The 21707-nt window shown below is 41.2% G+C and overlaps 2 protein-coding genes across 4 annotated transcripts in view; one reads left to right on the forward strand and one right to left on the reverse strand.

Moving 5' to 3' along the window:
• Positions 1–207: 207 nt before the first annotated feature.
• Positions 208–18374, forward strand: LAMP1 (lysosomal associated membrane protein 1). Its single transcript, XM_051772717.1, has 9 exons — positions 208–374; positions 8297–8412; positions 9431–9644; positions 9750–9911; positions 13622–13839; positions 15297–15419; positions 16345–16414; positions 16582–16752; positions 17365–18374. The coding sequence occupies exons 1-9, from the start codon at positions 338–340 to the stop codon at positions 17502–17504; spliced, it is 1251 nt and encodes a 416-aa protein (XP_051628677.1). The 5' UTR covers positions 208–337; the 3' UTR covers positions 17505–18374.
• A 2155-nt stretch (positions 18375–20529) lies between these two features.
• The window catches only part of GRTP1 (growth hormone regulated TBC protein 1), a 33376-nt gene continuing 32198 nt past the window's right edge, over positions 20530–21707 (reverse strand). For all 3 annotated transcript variants that reach the window (XM_051772720.1, XM_051772719.1, XM_051772718.1), the window contains one exon: positions 20530–21017. In XM_051772720.1, the coding sequence (XP_051628680.1) occupies positions 20928–21017 (90 nt within the window). In that variant the 3' untranslated portion in view covers positions 20530–20927. The remainder of the gene's footprint in view (positions 21018–21707) is intronic.

Here is a 21707-nt window from a genome sequence, read left to right on the forward strand (position 1 = left end):
CTCTGCCCCTTCCCTTCTCCTGCCCCTATCCCTACCCTTTCCCTGCTCCCACCCTGCCCCATCCCTATCCCTGCACCCCTATCCCTCTCTCTCTATCCCTGCCTATATCCCTATCCCTACCCTCCCTATCCCCGCCTCCTGCTCTCGCGAGATCCACCCCATCCCACCCCCGCGCGGGGTCACGTGACGGGCGGGCGGTGCAGTGACGTCAGCGGTCACATGACAGGTCGGGGCCGTCGCCAGAGCGCCCCGAGCGCGGAGCCGCCGTCGCCCCCTGCCCGTGTCCGCCCGCGGCCCGGCCCCGCTCCCGCTGCTCCCGCCCGCACCCGGCCCCGACATGGCGCGGGGGCTGCTGGCGGCGGCCGCCCTGCTCGGTAAGGAAGTGGGGAGCGCGGGCGGCCAGTGCGCCGGGCGAGGGGCGGGCAGGGGGGGCGCCGCGGCCTGGGACGGCCCCAGGGCGGCGGCGGTGGACGCGGCAGCCGCGCACTGTGGCTGGAGATGCTTCACTCCCGCCTGCTGCGGGCATTCCCGGACGGTGACTGACCAGGGGGGTCCTGGGCCTCTGGGGGGGTCACCGGCGCAGCGCCCTGCTGGGGGGTCATCCCGCCCCCGCCGGGCCCGTGTGAGGGCCCGAGGTACGGGGGGAACGGGGGCGGCGGCTGTGCTTGGCGGGGCTGAACCGCGCGGTGCTCGGCAGCGCTGGTCTGAGCACCTGCGTTGGATCTGGGGACAGCGCTCCGGGAAGAACCTGGAAACACGCCTTCAGCTCTCACGAGGCGTGGGGACGCGGGAGCTACTGGTGTCATTGCTGGGAAGTGGCAATTTTCTGTAGGGCATGTAATGCTCCCTTTCTTGATGGTGTCCATCCTGCCGTATCTTGAGTAAAATATGAAACATGTCTGGAGTAGAGAGATTTCAGTGCCTTGATGAGGAGGCTTGTTAAGGGAGTCAGGCTGTTTTAGGAGGAAGTGTGTCTTGCTTGTTTACTGATAACTACCTTGCTCTTGGTTTCTTGTCGTGAAAGCCACATCACACAACGCTCTCAGGTTTCTGAGATGTGGCTTTGGCAGCAAAGGAAACTTCTTCAGCAGTGGCAAAAATATTTCCCGAGTAAAGTAGCAGTTGAGAATGGTTATCTGCCATGGTTTTTGAGATATGACAGTCTGAGTCTCTTCTGATGTCTCTTTGGTTGTAAATATCTTTATTACTGTTGACAGTACTTCAGTTTCACTGAGCCCAGAAGATGCCACTTGCAAAGGGCACTGAGCAGTTCAAATATCCAGCCCTTGTGAGCCAGTTTAGCGAGCATAGTGACTTACAGTGCTCCTTGACTGGCTTTTTAGGGCTGGCAACTGACGTGTTGAACTGGTGTTATGGTGGAAGTTGTTTGTGTGGTTTGTTTAATATATTTACAGCTTCAATGAAGAATTGCCTTATAGTCAGCCTGTGTGGTTTTTAAGTGGTACCACAAGTAATATTTTCTGTGACTGTAGTAGCCTTCCCCTGCTTAATCACCACTTACAAACATCATTCGATGCATTATGTTTGTCACTTTCTGGCATGTAAAATGTGTTGGCATCTGAGGCAACAGACTGGTTTATTTTACCCCAAAGTATTTACTGATAGCTGGGACTTTGTACCAGTGTCTAGTAGCTTAGTAGCTGGGTGGTGTTTCTGCATAACTTTATCCTGCAGTCTTGGGGGGAAATTTTGTGGTCTCTCGAATAGAGACCCCGTTCCTGGAATACAGCAAGCCTCCAACATCTTCTGCCAGACTGTGGGGCTTGGGTTGTAGGTGAGGGGAGAAGAATACAAGATAATGAAAATATATGAGCTGAAGTCTTCAGATATTTTTAGCTCATTTGCAGCCTTTTAGTCATCTGAGTGAACACTGATTAAGGTAAGGTAATGGTCACAGAAGGCTGAAGGATTAGTATGAGTGAGTCAAATGTGAAAGCTTGTTTGGTGATGCCTTGACTTTGGGACAAAAGAAATTTTTTCCTCTTGAATACTTCACCGCACCTCACTTTCCATTCACATTGAGCAGCAAGCACTAAGCTGAATATTTCATGTGTCATTTCATTAAATATTTTGTGATTAATTTCCTCATCAAGCATGCATATGGAATTAAAAAAAAAGGTTTAGGTAGTATAGCGGTAAATGCATGGAAGGGGGGCTGTGGGAAAACAAGTGCCCCTCAAGCTTGGCTGCTACTTTTTGAAATATGAAGTAAAATGGTGCTTGTCTGTAGTTGAGCACGATGAGTCAGTTGGGTTGTGTGCCAAACCCAGCAGAGCTGCTCGTGCTCTCTGAGTTCTAGAGCACCCACAGATTTTTTTTCCTTACTGAGCCACAGACATGTCAGAGAAAACATTTCTGAAAATCCAAGGTTAGAGTCAAACATGGATTCAGTGTTAGTGAGTAAATAACAAAGTGCTTGAGATTTGAGGAAGGAAAAATTAGGTTGTCAAAGTAGCGTGATGCCATTTCAGAGTTATTGACACATAATTCATGTGTTTCTATTGCACAACTCTAGTCCAAAGGGGAATTTCAAACCTTGCTACCAATGATGGGATAGTTGAGGGGAACTTGATAATATATTCCAGCCCATGAGTAATTTGGTGCTGAATTGTTCTTCTCAGTTTTGGCATCAGTAGCTGTATGGAACTGAGATCGAGTAAAACTCAATTTTCATGAAATGTAACTGCTTTTATGTTGAACGACTTTTGAAAGATTGTTTTTACCAAATGCTGCCCTTAACATAGTGTTTGCTTGAGAGCTGCTTGAAGTGTGTTGACATAGTCTCTAAGGATCTGAATTTGTGTGCTAATCATCATGTGACAGGTTACTTACCTTTGACTTCAGCAGCTTTTCTCACTAGTGAAGTTACTTCTAACTTGCTGTGTGAGAACTCTGCAGGCTCCCTGACACGACACTTCTGGGATATGTTCCCTAGGTTTCTGTTTAGGCTCACTGAGGAGTTTCAGTTTTGGCGTAGTCTACTTCTAGATTGTTCTGTAGTGATTAGGATGTTTTCTAATCAGTAGCAGACCATAAACTGAAGAAATGCCTCTAGGTACCGAGGAATCTGACTCAAAAAAATAATGTTCTATTGAGACATTAACTGCTGTTATCTCTAAGCCTTTCTAGGTCTTAAAGATAATAACTTATTTCTAGCACGAAGGAGGCACACCTCACCTTTGCTTGTTGCAGTTTAACTACAAGTTTGTCTTTGCTCTCAAGTCAGACATGATTATTTGGAAATTCCTTGAGAAATCTTGGATTTCTTGGTATTTATTCTCTTTTGCTTGGCAGGAGACACTTTTGGTTATGTGAGTGCTGATAGTTACACCATCTCTTTGAGCACTCCCTTGCATTATCTTAATTCTATATCATATATTTAAAATGTACCTTACGGTTTGGTAAATCAGAGTTCCATGAATTTTGTGCATCTGATTTCAAGACAGACTGGTGTCCCTTTCAGTCTCAGGGTAACAGTTTCTTTACCTTCTCTATCACTTGACAGGAACATGACTGTCAGTACTATTTCTACTGTAATTCCAAGTGTGAGAGTTTTAGGAACACCTTGGCACTAGAGTACAGAGTTTCAAATGTGGTTCAGCTCTGTACAGTGGATTTTACTGCTTTATTTTGTTCCTGAAATATTAGGGTTAGGAAATAGTGTGATCTTTCCAAAAATATGTTATTTTTAAGTTCTTTTTCTTTCTGTACTATCCCAAGGTTCTGAATCCTAAGGAAGCGATCTCAAGTCAGTCTTCTGATAAAGGACTTGGACCAGTTGTCCCTCTGGGAGTGGTGCTTACGTTAGAAGACAGGTCATTAGAGGAGAGCATAACTCCTCGGGGATTTTTCCATTCTCTTCTCTGGCATAGATTTAGGAGTCTAAAGTGTTGACTAAGGTTACCACTTTGTTCACAAAATGGCACTGAGGTGACAGAATCATTCCAAACCATCAGAATGAGTAAACTACTGGCCACTTCGTTTCACATGTACAATAGAAAATAAACCTTCTTTAGATAAGAACCAGCATTTCTTATCTCCTTGGATTAATGCCCCATAGATAGTGGCATAGCTGTGTGTGCCATCAGAACACCTGAGCAAAGGTGCAGGGCAACACATCAGTGCTATAGCTCAGGTAGAGCAGATTGTGCAGGGCTGGCATCTGTCAGCAATCACCCTCTACCTGGGGAGCTGCTGCACAGCAATTACAGGGTGTCTGTATGACCGGGCTGTGGGTGTGGTGCTCTGCACCCCAGTCACAGCGCTTCTGGGGAGGGGTACACTGGGCCCTGCTGCAGGCCTGGTGGGTACACTGGGCCCTGCTGCAGCCCTGGTTTACCTCCCTAGTGCTGTAGGCAGTCAGTGTAACTGCAAACAGTCCCATCCACTGGGTATCTGTATGGCTTAGACTACTGATCATGTGGAATATGTGACCAGATGGATGTGGATGGCTTGCTGTCCTTCATTCCAAGAAGGAGAAAGAAAAATGGTGAAGAGGTTTTTACTTATGCAGAAGAAAATAACTGTGGTAATAAACTCCAGATTATACAGAAGAAGCTTTTGTGTTTTGGATCCTTATTGTCAATGTTCCATGTTTCTAATAAAAACTGGACACAAAGTAAATCATTAACTATAGTAACTGAGGTCCTCTTTGCAAGCAGACAGTGTAAACAATTGCCAGTAATATTTCTTAGAGCACAGGACATCTCTCTCCCTTAGTAGGTTTCCATTATATGGGAGAGTAACCCAAGGGTAGCTGTGCTTGACTATCAGGATTTCAGTTATAAGAAGGTTGAAACCTGAAAGCGTCTTTATGTGGTCAAGACGTGAGGAATCCAGCCATTCTAAGAGCCATATTCGAAAGGGCTTATATTTAGATGTGCTAGATTGTTTTGTTAGCTTTGTAGTTTTCAGTTTAAAACAAACAACTTTATGAAGTAGATTTCTTTAAGATAAATTCTTATACAATCAAGGAAGTATTTGTTTTGTTTGACTTATTAACAGTCTGAGGTAAAATAAATAAACTATTTTTTTGAGTTAGATATGTTAGATAAGGGAAGAGGCTGGATTTAATTCAAGTAACGTGTGTTGCTTTAGCAGTTTTATCTTCAATATTTTCTTGCATGAGACTGTAATTGCAGAAATGAGGTATAAACGGAGAGATTGTCTTATGATTTTTAGTTGAAAGTGTGCAGCTAGAATAAATATATAAGCAGCCTTTTCTTGGGACCTAGTGGAATACAAAGGAAGCGTCTGAACTAAATGAAACATCTTTTATGTTACTACATTTTTGATGATTCCTGTACTAGATATCCATAATGTAGTGTTTTCAGCCAAGTGAATAATGCACCTCAAAAAACTTACTTTTTGCTATTGAAAAGTCAAGGAGCTCTTCAGTACTGCACTTGCTCTGCCACAGATAGTTGTCAAATAGGGCACTGCAGTTTATTAAGAGGAACTTTTAAAGTCTGAAGTTAAGAGTCTGGAAGTTGTATCCATTTTTGTGTTAAATAGCAAAGAATGATATTGTTATGAGATGTACAAACAATATTCTCAACTTTTAGATAAGCCCTGATTGAACTGAGCAATATGTTATGTAACTTAATTAGAAATATTCCCAGGATAAATTGATTCAATATAGGTTTGCTTTTCTGTATTCTTGACATTTTGACTGTAGGCTTTTACTGTTTGTGGGCCCTTACATTTCACTTGGTTTCATCTGCGTTCCTCCAAGTCTTTGTGAGCAGATGATGCTGCAGCACAGTGCTCTCTGATCACCACCCTGCTGCGTGTTGCCTTGCAGTGAAACAGCTCTCTTGCCACTTTGAGGACAGCTCAGTGTCTCATGCTGGATGTGTCTGTCTCATCACTGACACTGCAAATCCATCAGTTGCTGAACATTTCTTAAGAAGGAGTGAAGTTTTAAAGCATTTATTCCACACTAATTAAATCAGGATTCATATAATGGTGTGAACTTAATCTTGCAAAAATCTAATAGTTGTGCAGGTGGTGTTTTTTACTGTTTGTTCATGCCCCTTATTTGTTACTTGAACTTGCTGAGGGTAATTTGTCAGCTCTTCATTACCAGAACTTGTCTTCAATTTAGCGCTTTCTGGTACCTCTGCATTGTCTTTTGTTGTTCTCTGAATCATCTGTAATGGGCAGGTCTGTCACATTTTCCTTTATGTCAGCAACATTTTTCTTAATTGTTTTTTAGTATTTTCTTTCCTCTGCATTTCTTTTAAAGACTTTTTTATCTTTCGTTCTTTTACTGCCTGTTACTTGATTAATTTTAGCTCTAAAATTCTCAAGTTTTTTAATAGCTATCAAACAAGAGAGTTGGCATGCACACTGAAGGTTTTCATGCTAGCACATTTTCCAGTGATAGTGTTAGTTCAAGGAGCAATGGACTCTTATTCCCTGCCTCTACACTGTTTTCTACGCTATGCTAGGAATCTTCAAGAAAGTGTAAGCATCTTGTTCCTGAGAAAGCAAGTGCTTGAGTAAAATGTAAACAAGTTCCAGATGTAAATTCAAATTGAAGGAAACTTTGGAAATTGAAACTTCCATGTGGAAGAGCATCAACTCTTTTTAGTACTGCTGTGAATTGCAATAAATAATGAATATATGTTCCTTAATGAACATTTTAAGCTGGACATAAAGGCAAAGGTAGGACAGATTTTCTTTGAAATAAGTTTTGTACACTATATATTTGTAAGCATTTTCTTTCTTCTGTCTATCTCTGATTTCAAGTCTAGACTTTTCAAACAACTGGGTAAAGTGTATGAATTCCAGCTTAAGTTTTGCCCTGATTGGTGCTGGGGGAGGATATGTTGTTGCTAAGGGGAAGGCAACAAGGGAAATGCTTGATGGGTGCCAGAGAAATAGTTTCCAATGTTTCCCTGCAACTGATGTGCCTTCTACTAAAGTCCAACTTTTCCTAGTAATTGTCTTAATTGTACACACCATAGTTTTGCAGTGAAAAGTTTTAAAATTAGTTGGTTTTTTTTTTTAATTTCTTAGAGAGGGAAGCTAGCTAATGGATAATCCCTCATCTGGATCTTTTTGCTATTATCAACTGTTGAATGGATTAGCTCCTTGAATAGATGTTTGACTTGTTAAAGCTTATTTGCTTGCAGTAGTGGTTTATGTTTTGCAGCTGTTTTTTATCAGGTTTTCTGCAAGAGTAAAGTTGTTGCAAATGCAGACTGATAAATCTCTACCATGCAAATGGTGCAGGCTTTTTGCAGTGAAGTTCACTTTGGGGGGGCGCTGTGTAGTGACAAATTGAGAATCGGAAAAATAAAAGGCTCTACCCTAAAGACCTGGAAGCACCGTGGTATGATTTCAGGTACAGGAGCACTGTCAGTTATCATTTGCCACAAATCAAGATAACCAGCTTTCCAGCTGTATCCAGCCTCCACAACACATCCCATAGGTGAAGTTTCTTTGTGGTCCAAGTCCATGCTGCAGTCAGAAAGGATGACCCTGTGCTCCTCTTGCTGTGTTCTTACCTTGTTAAGTCGGTACTAGTGTGGTCAGTTGTACTCAGTGTGCTCTGAGTGTTGGGGCTGGAGGGAAGCAAGTGGGGAAAGGCTCTTCTCTGCTTTTCCCAGCAGCTCTGTCTGAGTTTAGCTTAAACTAGCCACGAAAATGTAACCTCAGTCTGTGTCAAGGTCTTGGCCCCTTCCTCCTCTCAAGGGCAGAGAGCGTGATGACAGTAAAAAGTAGTTCTCCTGGCAAGGGTAGCATGCTCTATCATGCTATTTCTGGCAATGCCTTCAAAACATCTGCAGTCAGTCCAAGCTTTCTAAATGCTGCATTCAGTGCATGTACAGCTGAGTGTCCTGATACAGCGGGAGTGAAGGGTGCATGGTGTGCTGTGGGGGGAAGGACGAGTATTGTAGGCATGCAGGATCAAATACACTAAGTCAGGTCTGGCTGAAGATTGTAAAATAGTTGCTGTGTAGGGTGAACTCTGAGTAGCTGCCTTGAACAGTATGACTGGTGTTTGTCGCATGTTTTTCTTACCCTCTGAGGACCCAGCATGCCAACAGTTTGGGTGGCTTTGTCTTTTTGTAGAGGAGTTGTTCAATTTGTCCTCTGCGTGTCAGTGATGTTAAAGCTAATACAGAGACCGCTAATGCTCAAGTTTCCAAATTCAGCTCATGTTGAGGTTGTACTCCCAAAATTTACAGTTGTACATATTTGTCTCCTTGGGGTCAAAAATAAAAATTTATGTGATACCAAGTTAACTACTTGTCATTCTTAACAGGCTTTTTACAGGCTTCTTCTTCATTTGAAGTGAAAGATTCAAGTGGTAGGATCTGCATAATTGCTGATTTGACAGTAGCCTTCTCAGTGGAGTACAAAAACCATGGGCAAAAAGAGGTAAGGGGGCTATCTTACTGCTTGTCTCTAGTGTTTATAAAAATGTGTGGTTATTTCTGGGCATCCACAGTATTTAAACTTTCAACAACTATTTATGCATGGAAAACTGCTTCAGCAAAGATTTTTGCCCTCCCAGTCATGTTGCATCAGCTTTTCTTTTGTACTGATGCTTCTTCTAATTAAACAACAGTTAAAGCCACCTGAAACCATCACAAACCATATATGTGTGAAATTACTTTTGTGACTGAAATTCCAAACCAGTCGTATTGATAACTAAAATGGCTTTCACTGGAACTGTAAAGGCAAAAATACTGCCAGTTGTCTTGGTGAACTTGGTCACACTCACATGAAATCTGTGAGCTTCTCACTTGGCAAGTCTCTGAATTTCAGTGTATCTATAGACTAGTGCAGTGCTTACAATATATTGCATAATCCACTTTTTCAGTGGTGCTGATGATCTGAAATCCTACTGATACTGGTATATGTGTTTGCACTCAGGGGTGACTGCTTTCATAACATTTTTTGTCTGTTTCTTACTGTAAACAGTAAGCTCAAAACTTCCCAGTAAACATTGTATTGGTCTTCAGAGACCACATTACTTCACAATGTGTAATAAACTCAAAGTATTATATCTAGACTACGTAGGGTGTACCATTTGCTTTTGTTCTTGCTCATTCATACTACAAGAAGCAAAGCTTAAAGTGTCCAGTTTTTCATGTGTCTGGAGTTTGCCAGATTTTATTCACCTAGTACAGAAGTACTTGCAAATTCATATTGTTATCTTAGGAGGAAAAAAAGTCTTAAGAAGTGCTGTGAGTATGTACTGTTCTGTCCTCAAATTTGAGAGAGCTACATTCTTAAAGCTGAGTGCCAGTACCATGCTACTTGCTGTATACTGGTATATAAGAAAACATCTTATAGCATGTATTAATGTCTGCTCTATGTTTGTAACAGTTTCATAGGATATTTAAAAAGCAGTTAGGAAAAGCTTACATGTGTTTTATTTTCTCCCCCATAGTTTGTACACTTCTTTCTTCCGCAAAATGCTACAGTAGACTCACAGAGCTCATGTGGTAAAGATAATGCATCTCATCCAGTTCTGGTATTGGATTTTGGAGCAGGACATTCGTTAAGCCTGAATTTCTCAGAATCTGCAGATAAGTACCAAGTTGAAGAGTTACTTTTCCACTACAATCTGTCAGATGCAACTTTATTCCCTAATTCAACTACAGGTAAAATGAAAACTTCCTGTTGTTATAGTATAACTCTTCCAGATCTAATTCTGCCTTGTTTCTTTAAATACTCTTCCATACTAATGCAATGTAATCTTTCTACAGGAGACATGAAGACTGTATCACATAAAAGCATTATTCAGGCACATATGGGCACAAAATACAGATGCATCAACTCCAAGCAGTTCAATATGAAGAGTGTGAATGTTACTTTTAGCAATGTCACTTTGGAAGCCTATCTCACAAATGGCACTTTCAGTGTGAACAGTAGGTATCTTGTAATAGAAAATGTACTTGACAAGCTAATATTTCCAATAATAGGTGATTTCTTTTTACGTTCTGACTAATCATATTTAGGTGGATACAAAGTGGATCTGAAGCTCTGATGGCAGCATCTTTTGAAATGAATGGACCTGCCTCAGGTTTTCTCAGTAGGAACGTCAGAATCCATGACTAGAAGATAGTGCATTGTCTTCCCATGGGTATTGTACATGTGCTGGGAACATTTCTGCTGTTGATGAGTATGGGTGTAAACACGTACTGCAGTAGGTTGACTGAACACATGGCCAAGATCTTAGTTTAAGAAGTATCTGATAAGTTCCAAGCATTATGCCTCTAGCAAAGTAATTTGAACTAGTTACTCTGTGCTCTGGGTAAAATTGGTGATATAATGGCAGACAGTTGAGAACTGGTCTGTAGGGAGCAGATATGTGCATCTTCCTACAGGAGGTTTTATGTCTACTGTAACAGTAAGGCTCTTTCTCTTTCAGGCACAATCACAAAGTGATTTTTTTTATGTTGTCCTGATTGTTTGTATTGAAAAGCAGTTTGGAATTTTACTGCTATAATGATTAGAAGATAAACTCTTCATGGTGTTCATGTCCTTTGCTTTTGTGGCAGCACTCCTCAAACATGAAGAACCATGTAAACTGATCAGCCGTGCTATCTTAAGGAGTGATAAGTCTTTGCCTTGCTTTTGGAGCACAAAAAAGTTTTCCTCTTCTCTGGGAAATGTAGAACTTTTCTTATGCTGTTAATCCCATTTATGTACGTGTTAAGTTGAAACAAGTCTTAAAAACTAGGGTAGTCGGTGCTAGCGTGGAATGGACACAAGTGCCTTCTATGGGAATATCTCTACTTTGTCCCATGTCTGTGAAAAATACCTTGCCTGATGCATGGTAACACTGGCATTGACTCCTTTTATGGCTGCTTCACGTGACTGGCTCAGATTTCAGTGCTTATCATTCTCTTGATCAGTTTTTTCCATTCAGTGAACTGGTTTGCAGTAAAGATGCAGACCTGCATTCGTCCTTTAAAAAAATCTCAAATTCTGATTTCTATTACTGCAGTTTTCAGAACTGTCTGATTTTTTGCTTATGATATCTTGATCCAGTTCTTATATTGGATAAGCATGAGAAGTGGTTATTTATCAGCAGGATTGAACATAAGACATGATACTGGGAAAAACTGGTTTTTTAACTTCTGCAAAACTTAGAATCATAGAATCAGCCTGGTTGGAAAGGACCTACGAGATCATCAAGTCCAACCCTTGATCCACTACCACTGTGATTACTAGACTATGGCACTTCAATAAAATCTCCCTACTGTGTAATACTACTCTTTTTAAGACCACCTATTACCTGTTCTTACATAGTCCTCTGGTTAAAAAAAATTGAGTATTGCATTATTTCTAGAGGGTATTTCTTATGGAACTCAAATTTGTCAGCATTTGCTTTGTTTTCTATTCCTATGCTTCCTTCTCTTTTTTTAAGTAAACATAAGTGCTTTAATTTGTCATGATCATATTCTCAAAGTTGCTTTTTTTCATCCTGTGGTATCACTGTCTTGATGAAACTATTGATCCTCATAAAAAACGAGTCATTTCCTATGATCTTGGGGTAGACACTGGTCTGAGTTCAATGGGGAGGTTTTGTGTGTTTTTCTTGTTCTTCACATTCCTGTTATCCATACTACCATGCACAGCTTTTTCTTTAAATTATCATTTTCCCTAAGTTTTTATTAGTCTTGGATCTGATTTTGCCATTCCTAGTGCACATTTGGTTTTGGTTGAAACAAGTCTGTCTTGGTTTTGGTGTTTTGGGGTTTTTTTAGTACAGATGGGTAAAGAATTCTCACTTTATCCTTTTTTTTTTTTAATCTTCTTGACCCCAAAATCTTAGTTCCTTCCCAATCTGTTCCTTCTTTCCTCTCTTGTAGGCTTGAGGCTTCCCTTGTGCCTTTGGCAGCTAGTTATTGATAAACTTTAGTTCTGGGTTTTTCTCTTAACATTTTTTCTCTGCAAATCTTTAATTAAAGGATATTTCTGCTAGTGATCTGGACAAGGCTCATTGAAGGGAAGAAGAGAGTCATTATTCAATGCATCCGTGCATCACTAGAAATGGTGACTTCCATCAGTGTACTAGAATTTAGTGATTGAGCTGATGGTAGTGATTATCTGCAGCTCTGAGAGGGAGGCTTTCATTTTATCTGTGTTAGTAGTTTTGTCAGCTGCTTTCCTGTAACTGTCAAGAAAAGACATAAGAATTTGTCTCACTTTTCAGGATAGATCTGAAGATTACTAGAAACTATGCTGTAAATCAGTTCAGTCAAACTAATGTATCAAGACTCCACCTAGGCTAAACTTCCACTTGATGTGGTTGATGTGATTGTGTGTGATTTAGTTTCCATCTCTGCCAACTTGAGTATGAGGTTCTGTGTGTTGAGGTCTTGCAGATAGAGGGAAATTCTATACTGAAGTTCCAAGACAGCTGCTTTTTAGTTTCTTAGGAAATTACTGTGTTTTGGGATCAGACCAGTATCAAGCTACAAAAACATAGGGTCACTTCTCCATTCATCCATCTTGCCTCTGCTGTTTGACTTTCCAGAAATGGAGTAGAAATAGGAAAGCATGCTATGTTGGAGTGTGTGTACCTTCAGGTGTGATTAGAGTTTCTCTTTCTGAGCCATAATCAAAAGGTAAGTTGCTGTTTAAATTCAGAGGCTATTTATTAGGTATCCCTGCAAGATATGTATGCCTTCAATTTTAGAAGTAGGCCCTTTGAGTCAGAGTCAGTCAGAGCTGCTGTTGCAGCTGCTCTTGTCCTTATAAAGTTGCAAGCTGTTATCCCTGACACATGGAGATGACCTTGGCTTGGGACATGAAAGTCTCTACTACAGTAATGTCTTTGTTATGACCTTTGGTTTTGGCTTAGATGTTCAATGCAGGAACCTTCTTGGCTCCCAGATCAAGTTAAGATCTTGCTGCCAGGTGTTTCTGAGTAAATAAATCAGTCACTGTTCCCTTGGAAGTTGCTGCTAAACTGGATAAAAAGGCCAACTTGCACATCTTCACTCAGTCTTATTACCCTCATGGAGGGTGGTTCCTCATGTGGGACTAAAGGGAGGATGAATGTGAGAGGATATAGCCATCAGCAGCAGTGTCTTAGAATCCCCTTGTTAAGGACAGAAGAGCCAGAGTATTATTTTAAGGTTACTGTGGCTATTGCCAAAATAATGATACAGGGTCCTCACAAACTGGTAGTATAACAGAGGGAGGGGAAGAAGAGCACATCTTCTGGAAGACCACTTTTAACAGTGGGCAGGAAAGCTGTTCTCTGCTTTTAGCACGAGTGCCCAAAGTGTGTGAGGGGAAGGCATGCCAGCCTTGCTGTGAGCACACAGCAGGAACACTGGGTCTGTCAGCATAGCACTGTCTAATTTACCCGGATTTGACAGCAATGTGAAATGATGGATATGAATGAAAGGACATGAGGTGTCTTTTTCACATCCCAGGCTTTAAAAGTGTCTCAAACTTTGCAGCAGGTATTTAGGTAATGCTTTACCATTGTGTTTCTGAGCTTCTATTGTCTTCGGTTAGGAAAAGCTACTTGGAATTGTCTTCATTTCCCTTGAGGATTAAAAAGGTAGATCATCCCACAGCTTCATTTTGTTTAATATCTGTTTTCCTTTCTCTGCAGAGACAGAATGTGCTGAAGATATGGTCTCTACTACTACTGTAGTGTCCACAACTCCTAAACAGACTACTAGCCAGGTTCCAACAACTAGCCCAGCACCAACATCATCTCCCCCAAACCCTGCAGTTGGGAAATACAATGTGACTGGTCCAAATGGAACCTGTGTACTTGCCTACATGGGCTTACAGCTTAATATCACCTATCCAAAAAAAGATGAAAAGGTACATTTTGGGTTTTTGTTTCTTCAAAGCCTTCAGATCCCTTCTTTTGGGGAAGACTTGGTAAATTATTATAAGCTAAACTTTTTTTTTTTTTAAAGCCCAGGTCTTTGTGGTGTTCATCTATCATTATCCTCTATTTGAGTTGCTTTAACTTGGTCTAGGCTAGTGACATTCCAAACAGTTCAACTAGAAGTGGTTGTTAAGGATTTTTCATTCACTAAGAGCAGTATTAAACTTGTCTATTGAATCCAGAAGTGTATGTGACCATTTCACAGAAGCAGTAAAAGTTATCAAGAGTAGGGAGAATCCTGTTATCCAAGTTGCTATCTAAACAAGATTTTTAAACTGTTAAATAAAATACACAAATTCGGCCAGAGGCATCTCCATGAAAACAGGGAATGACTATTATTAGAAAGGAAAATTACTACTGTAAAACTGGACAGACTTGTGACTTAGTTACCTTCCAACCAGCACTGAAGAGGTTTGGGTTTGACTTCAATGCTTAAAAGCTACTTAACGGCTGATTTTAATAGCAAAAAAAAAACATTTAAAAATAAATGGGTTATTTAAAATCTAGCCCTGGCACAGGTTCTTTCCCTCAGCTTTTGATGCAGAGCCCAGCTTGCCAGCCCCATGGACAAACCCGAAGTCCCAAAGGGACTGCTGAAGACCCTCAATAGGAAACAGTGGTGTTGCAAAGAAAGCTATTATATTTATTTATGATTTTGATGACTGAGAGGTAAAATCATGAGCACTGATAGCTAGTGTGTGGCTATACAGTGGCTGGTTATGATGGCAACTGTGTTTTAGCCACCTTAATTGTGTGAAATTCCCTGAGCATGGCATTCTGGCTCTGCTGGAACAGCTGATTTCTAGTGTAATGACCATTGAGGAGGTGGCAAATAGGTTTTCCAAAGTCACATGAGGATCCATGTAAGAGCTACTGAAAGGTTTCTGTTTAATTGTTTGGAAGTATGCTTAACTCACTGCCCTTTGAAGATGCAAGATGGTATAAAATCATGTACCATGGACAAAGCTAAAGCATTTTGAACTGAAGTGACATGCAAGATGGCTGTGCTTAGAGGTGGTTCCTTTAATTGCTTCTACATTATGTCAAAGCAGTATTTTATAGTGTCTTGACCCTTGTGTAGTGTGGTGGCTCTTGAGGTTTTTCCTTATGCTGCAAGGACCAAAGCAGTGTACTGTGGAGAAAGCAGCAGGTTATTGGCTGCAGCCAGTCAGAGCTGCAGAAGGCTTTGTTAGACGTGCAGAGTTGCCCTGAGTTCTCTGTGTCAGCCTGGTAACTGGGTGCGGCTCTCACCAGCCTGTAACCTGCACAGGTGTCTGTAGGGAGCACAACACTGTGAGCACGTGATACAAGCCAGCTCCACATCGACTGAGTGTAAGGTGATGTGTTAGTCTCTTCAGATGTCATAACTGATCCTCTTCTCTCACAGATGGGCCTGGATTTGCTGAATTTCATACCACATAATACAAGTGTTTCTGGGAGATGCAACAGTACATCTGCCTTGTTGAATTTGACTTTTGAGAAAACAAGGGTTATCTTCCAGTTTGCACTGGTAAGAATTTCTGCACAAAGCATGTAACAGGGTCTGCAGGACTTTTCATGTGGGAAAACTAACTGGGGCAAGTACAAGAGGAAAAAAGATGCAACTACAGGAAGGGGAATAACTAATTCCTTTGGTTGTAATACTAGAATTTAATGGGTTTTATACTTGGCGAGTTTTGTGAGAAAAGAATATGTTCATGTATGTATGCACATATACATATGTATACACAGAAAAGTAGTTTGTTTGGAATGGGAATTTCTTTTTAAGATTATATTGCCTGCTAAGGCTTCTTGCCCAAACTGGGAACAACCTGTGACAAGTAGATAACTTATCTAATTGTACAAGTCTGGAACTGGATTTAAGTCCTCACCAATATTCTGTGTACAGCTGAAGGGCTCTGTGCTTCTGGTCTCCTATGATGGTTGGGAATCCTGTTTCCCACAGCTCTGCCCCAGCGCTGTATTGGATCTGTGTATCCTTGAGGACTGAATCCACTGTGTTTGTCAGAGAGCTTCATGCTCCTTTAATGCTGATGGGATTGATCAAATGTGATAACCTTGATGTGTTGCTGTCGAATGACTGTCCTCAGCTCTGGGGTACTGAGATCACTGCAGTAGGCTGGTTAAGGCATGGGTAGAACTATGCCTGCAGTGTGGAATTCAAATCAACAGTTTGAGGGGTAACAAGTCCCCCTTCCTCTGCCTCCCCCTCCCTTCCCCTGGCGTAATCTTTCCTAAGGTGCATAATTTCCTGTAGTTTTTCTCTCCTAAAGTACAATTAATAAACTCTTCTTTGGATGCTAATCCCAGTTCTGGATTACCCTTTGAAAACCTTTCTCGAAATGCATGCAGAATCAAACCTGAATGTTAACAGTGTATGTTGTATATCATTACCTTAAATCACAACTTTTGGGGTTTTTTTTGTTTTTTTAAAGAATGCAAGTGCTGAAAAATTCTTCCTGCAAGGTGTGAATGTGAGCACGACTCTGCCTTCTGAAGCAAAAAGTAAGGACTGTTAAGAAGTCTGCGTTCAGTGACTACTTCTATAAATATTAGGGGTAGCCTGTATTAAATAATGTGTTAGAAATGTTGGGGATGAATGTATCAAAATTTAGCTCTATGAGTTTACAGCTCCTGCTCTTCAGGTTTACATAAGACTTTCTCTTACACAGATCCAAACTTTGAAGCATCAAACAACAGTGTGAGTGGGCTGAGAGCTACAGTAGGGAACTCTTACAAGTGCAATTCAGAGGAGAATCTGCAGGTCACAGATGAAGCCCTTGTCAATGTATTTAATGTTCAGATCCAGGTTTTCAAGATTGATGGAGACAAATTTGGGCCAGGTAAGAGGTTTACATAGGGCAGCTCTTGCCAAACCTGAGATTTGTGAAGTACACTTTGATATAAATATAATATTCTGTGGTCAAATGCCATCTTGTGGGTGCTATGCTTAATTTCTGCCTGCCCCTACAGATGCTGTGGGGAATGATTAGGATGTCCGAGTTGAGGGTAGTGTGAGAAGTATGTAAAAACCTTTGAAATAACTCAGATTTATTCCTGATGGTCCAGAGGAGAGTTAAGGAAGAGTGCTAGTTTTCCCTCCTAACTGTGTGCAGACAGTTGTATGAAAGGGGCAAAGCTGTCCCTTGTGACTATGGTTAAAGCAAAACAGCTTTAGGAGAGTAACACAGATATTTATGATGGCTAAGCTTGTGTGTGATAGCAACAGCTTTTGAGGAGGAAACAATTAGTATAACTCTACATTGTGCATACAGGTAGTTCTAGAAAGACTTCATCCTGAATGATCATAGTGGACTTGGCTTCCTTTTCATTGTTGACGAGAAGTTCACTTAAGGTAGTTTTATCTATGTGCTGAGAGCAGAATCCTGAAGTTCTGGATGTAGCCATCTGTTGGTGCACTAATACCTAACGTGGATCTTTTCCTCTCTTTTCAGTGGAAGAATGTCAACTGGATGAAAATAACATGCTGATCCCTATAATAGTTGGTGCAGCCCTTGCTGGTCTTGTTCTGATTGTGTTGATTGCCTACTTGATTGGCAGAAAGAGAAGTCATGCTGGATATCAAACAATTTAATGACTTGCACTAAAATCCAGTGTAGATGAAAAGCAATTGCAAGAGGCTGGGGAAGAAAAACCCCACACATTTCCCCTGAGCTAAGATTGATATTGTCAGGTAACATCTTTTCTTGCAAATTGCTTCTTTAAAGTCTGCTTTATTAAATGTGAAATCATCTTGCAGCATTTAACTATGCACAAAAATAACTTCTGAAAATTCTGGTGTTTAATTTTGCTAACTAGTTTAAATATTTACCCACTTAGAAACAAGCTAAAAGTTTTTAAGGGTGCTTTTTTGGAATTGGCATAAGATCATGTCAGCTAAAGATTCCAGAGAGGGATGTTGCTAACTCACACTGACTCAATTTCAGAACTCTTAACAAAGGGAAAAGGTTCATTCTTTGCACCGCTGCCATCAATGATGTTAATTATACTGATGATGCATATAAAAAAATATAGTAACAACTGACGAAATTGAAATTTAAAATCTGAACTTCACCTTGTCTCTTAGGTGTGTATTTTTTACTAAGCTTTAAACTCAATGCCTGGCACATGCAGGGTGTGAACGACGCAATACTCAAACCTTACAGGAACTCTTTATGATTGGACAACTCCCCTGTTTGATATTTTTGATGCTATGCCAGCTTGTTAAGAGCTGGTACTTTTTTAAAATGGGTGTTATTTTTATTTACCTTTTTTTGTAAAGTGATTTCAGTCTATTCTGTTGAAAGGTTCAGAGAGATCCTGTTACTGCACATGTGTACAATATAGATCTCGATCTGCCGATTCTTTTGCTTTAAACTTGGCTGGGGGGTTGTACACTTTAAGGATCAGTTCTTATGTATGCATTGCCTGTAACAATGCTAATAAAGACACTTTTTTTTCTGTATTTCTTAGTATTGCTGATCATTCTTAAAACATTTGACCATTTGTTAAGTGCTGAAGTCAAGGTTTGGCTCTGCTTGGGAAGCTTCAAACAATCCTTAGTGTGGAGTTAGGTTAAACAAGTGTATAAGTTTTTTCTTTGTGGCACGAAGGTGAACCTTAACTGTGTTTTCAGAACAGTCCCTTGTTTTGGACTTTGTGCTTGGAAACAAGCAAAGCTGTGTTTCAGTAACGTGAAGCCTGGAGAAGTTAACTCTTCTATTACATTGCCACTTGCTGAGACTTGTCAGTCTCCTACTGGTCTACCCTGCTCAGCGTTGCTTCCTGAAAATGCTGGTAAGGTTCTCAGTGAAAGGACTGTGCAAAGGACAGTTTGTGCTTCATTTTGAAGGTAGGCTCTTTCCACAAAGTAGGAAACACATCTGCTGAGGGCTGTGTGTAGTGTAATGGGCTGGAAATGACATGGCTAGGCTTCACGAATGAAGATTTGGGAAAGGCTCCATCCACATTTGTTACAAGCATGCTGGTGGCTAATAAGGCCAATATGAGATAGACAAGTCCAATTGCAAAAGGCACAGCAGAAAGACTCCTTAGATGGTATATTCTGCGAGGCACGATTCTTCCTGCGTTGTCTTTTCTCCTCAAGAGTGATCCTGCGTGTCTTCTCAAAGGAAGCAGCAGCGTTATAGATGGTGTGTCTCCAGGCCTCCCGATTTGAGGCCAGAGTAGACCAGTTATGGTGATCAATATGGCCAAGGCTGAGATGTTGTTTCAGGGAGTCCTTGTATCTTTTCTTTAGGGCTCCTCTCATGCGGCAGCCGGTGGCAAGTTCACCGCAAAGCAAGATCTTAGGGAGGTGTTGGTCCTTCATCTTTGAGACGTGCCCTGCCCAACGCAGCTGTGTTCTCAGTAACATGGCCTCAATACTTGTGACTGCTGCTTGTTCTAGGACAGATGTATTGGTCACATAATCTGACCAGTGGATGTTTAGGTTTGTACAGAGGCAGCGTCGATGGAAGCGTTCTAGGAGTCGCAGGTGGTGGCGGTAGATGACCCATGATTCGGAACCATACAAGAGAGCAGACAGCACTATGGCTCTGTAAACACTGATCTTGGTACTTTTCTTCAAGTGTTTATTACGCCATACTCTTTTGTGGAGTTTTCCAAAAGCACTATGTACCTTTGTGAACCTGTTGTCTATTTCTCCATCAATCCTATCATCCAAGGAGATGAGGCTACCTAGGTAATTAAACTGCTGGACTGATTTGAGCTCTGATTGGCCAATGGTGATATGGGGATGATGGAAGACTTCCTGAGGTGCAGGTTGATAGAGAACTTCTGTCTTCTTTAAGCTGACTTCCAGCCCAAAGAGCTCAGCAGCGTCTGCAAAGCAGGATGTTAAACGCTGCAGAGCTGCTTCTGTGTGGGCCACAAGGGCGGCGTCATCAGCATAAAGCAGCTCACTTGGAAATGAACCTCTGTGTTAAAAGCTTCCCTGACTCCCTCCTGCAGTCAGGCTTTGGTGTTAACAGTACCAGCTCCAAAGGGCAGGAACTGAGGCACACGGAAACACTGCACAGGACACTCCTCCTGACAGAGAGAACACATGGCAGTAAGGCTGATATACTTTGGACCATCTGCCCTGCTGCCTTGAAGGTATCTGGAAACCATGGATTTTGCCAGTGGTGAATAATACTTCCAATACCTGCTGACATACTAGGACTATGGTACTACTGATGTCTTTATAATTCAGTGCTTGAGTAAAAAGGTGGATGTCTGATACCAGAAAGGGTAGGATAGCTCAGAATCATACTGCTGAGTAGCAGTCTTTACTTGTCTGGAAGAGCATTCATCTACTTTCTCTGAAAAAAGAGGAATGAAAGAAACTTAGTCTGCAGGGTGGGGGGAAGCCTTCCTTGGCAAGGAATGAAGTAAAAGGTGAGGTACTATCCACAGTAGTATAGGGAGCATAAAAACCCACAAATTGCTGATCTCTCCAGTCGTCTTCTCTCCCTTTGGGCAGAGATGTTTGGCCACGAGAGGGCTCTGTAGGGACAAGAAAGCAATTCCCGGCTTCCTGGCCCCAGTATGGCTGGAAATGGGCCGGGGCCAGGAAAGAGATCACATATTTTACTCTCTTTACACCAAGAAACAGGTTCTGACAAATTAAATTACTTTATTTTGTACAAATGGTAGTGGTGTCACAGTTAATACAGTAATACATAATTTCATACACCTATTTTTTTCTAATATTACAAAATGCCCTGGGACTTTTTTAAAAGGAGGGTCCTGACATTTATCACATTCTATACTCTGAAAACACTTTAATCCTTAAAAAATAAAAATAACACACCACCACAAAACACTAACGGAACCACCACTTCCAGTTATCAAATCTGACATACAGTACAAAGTGTTAACACACTTACTTGAAAGGCAGGAAAAATTGGTCAAGTGTCAGTTAACTCATGGAAAGCTTAAAGTGTGCTTTAGTCAGTGCAAATAGAGGAATGTGTCGATTGCTGTAGAATCTGACCACCTAGTTATATCTGGCGAGTTATCCCTGAGAAAGCAACTTCTCCCTGCACGTCTCTCGGAGTTTGTTGACTGTTGTCATGGATAAGCTTCCAGGATCTGTGAATATTTTCTGAGGGTAAAAGGAGAAAATTCTTAGTTAAAATGCTGGCTTTGGACAACGTGCTAGAATTCTCACATAATTCTCTGAAGCATGAAATCCCTGCTTTGATGTCCATACTCTGAAAATGCTTACTTGCTGTTTGGCCTTCCTGTAGCAGGGTAACATCTTGATCTACTCTGGTGTAAAGACATGGTAAACCTGCAGCTTGTAACAAGTGTTGCAAGTCACGCAAAAGCAGCAATACAAAATCTGGCTTGAATGTGTGTCCAGTTAAAATTATTTTAGAAGGCAGTGGTGGTGGTGGAAGGCAGGCATATTTAGAACATATTAAGTTGTCCTGGGTACTGCTACAAAGCCCCAGTGTACTTTTAGTGTGGTGCTGGCAGAGGTAGCTCAGGCTCTGGAACATACATAAATCAATATGTTCCTACTGCAAAAATCAGTCTTGATCCCTCGTTATACTACCTCTGCTCCTCTTCTCTACCAGGCTTTCCAGGGTAGTAATATATGGATGTAGGAACTTGATGCATTTTAAATGCCATCACACATCTGCAATTAGTTTTTTTTCTTTTTTGCTTTGACTTGTTGCTCAAGAACAATACACTGTTGTTTCCACTTCTTACCTAAAACTTCCGAGTGAACAGAACTGTGAATCAAGCTACAAGTTTATGCACTTTAATCTATGGTTAAGATGTGTGG

The sequence above is a fragment of the Manacus candei genome, unplaced genomic scaffold (assembly GCF_025592945.1).
Source record: "Manacus candei isolate 608988 ecotype Guabito, Panama unplaced genomic scaffold, ASM2559294v1 h1tg000159l, whole genome shotgun sequence".
NCBI lineage: Eukaryota > Metazoa > Chordata > Aves > Passeriformes > Pipridae > Manacus > Manacus candei.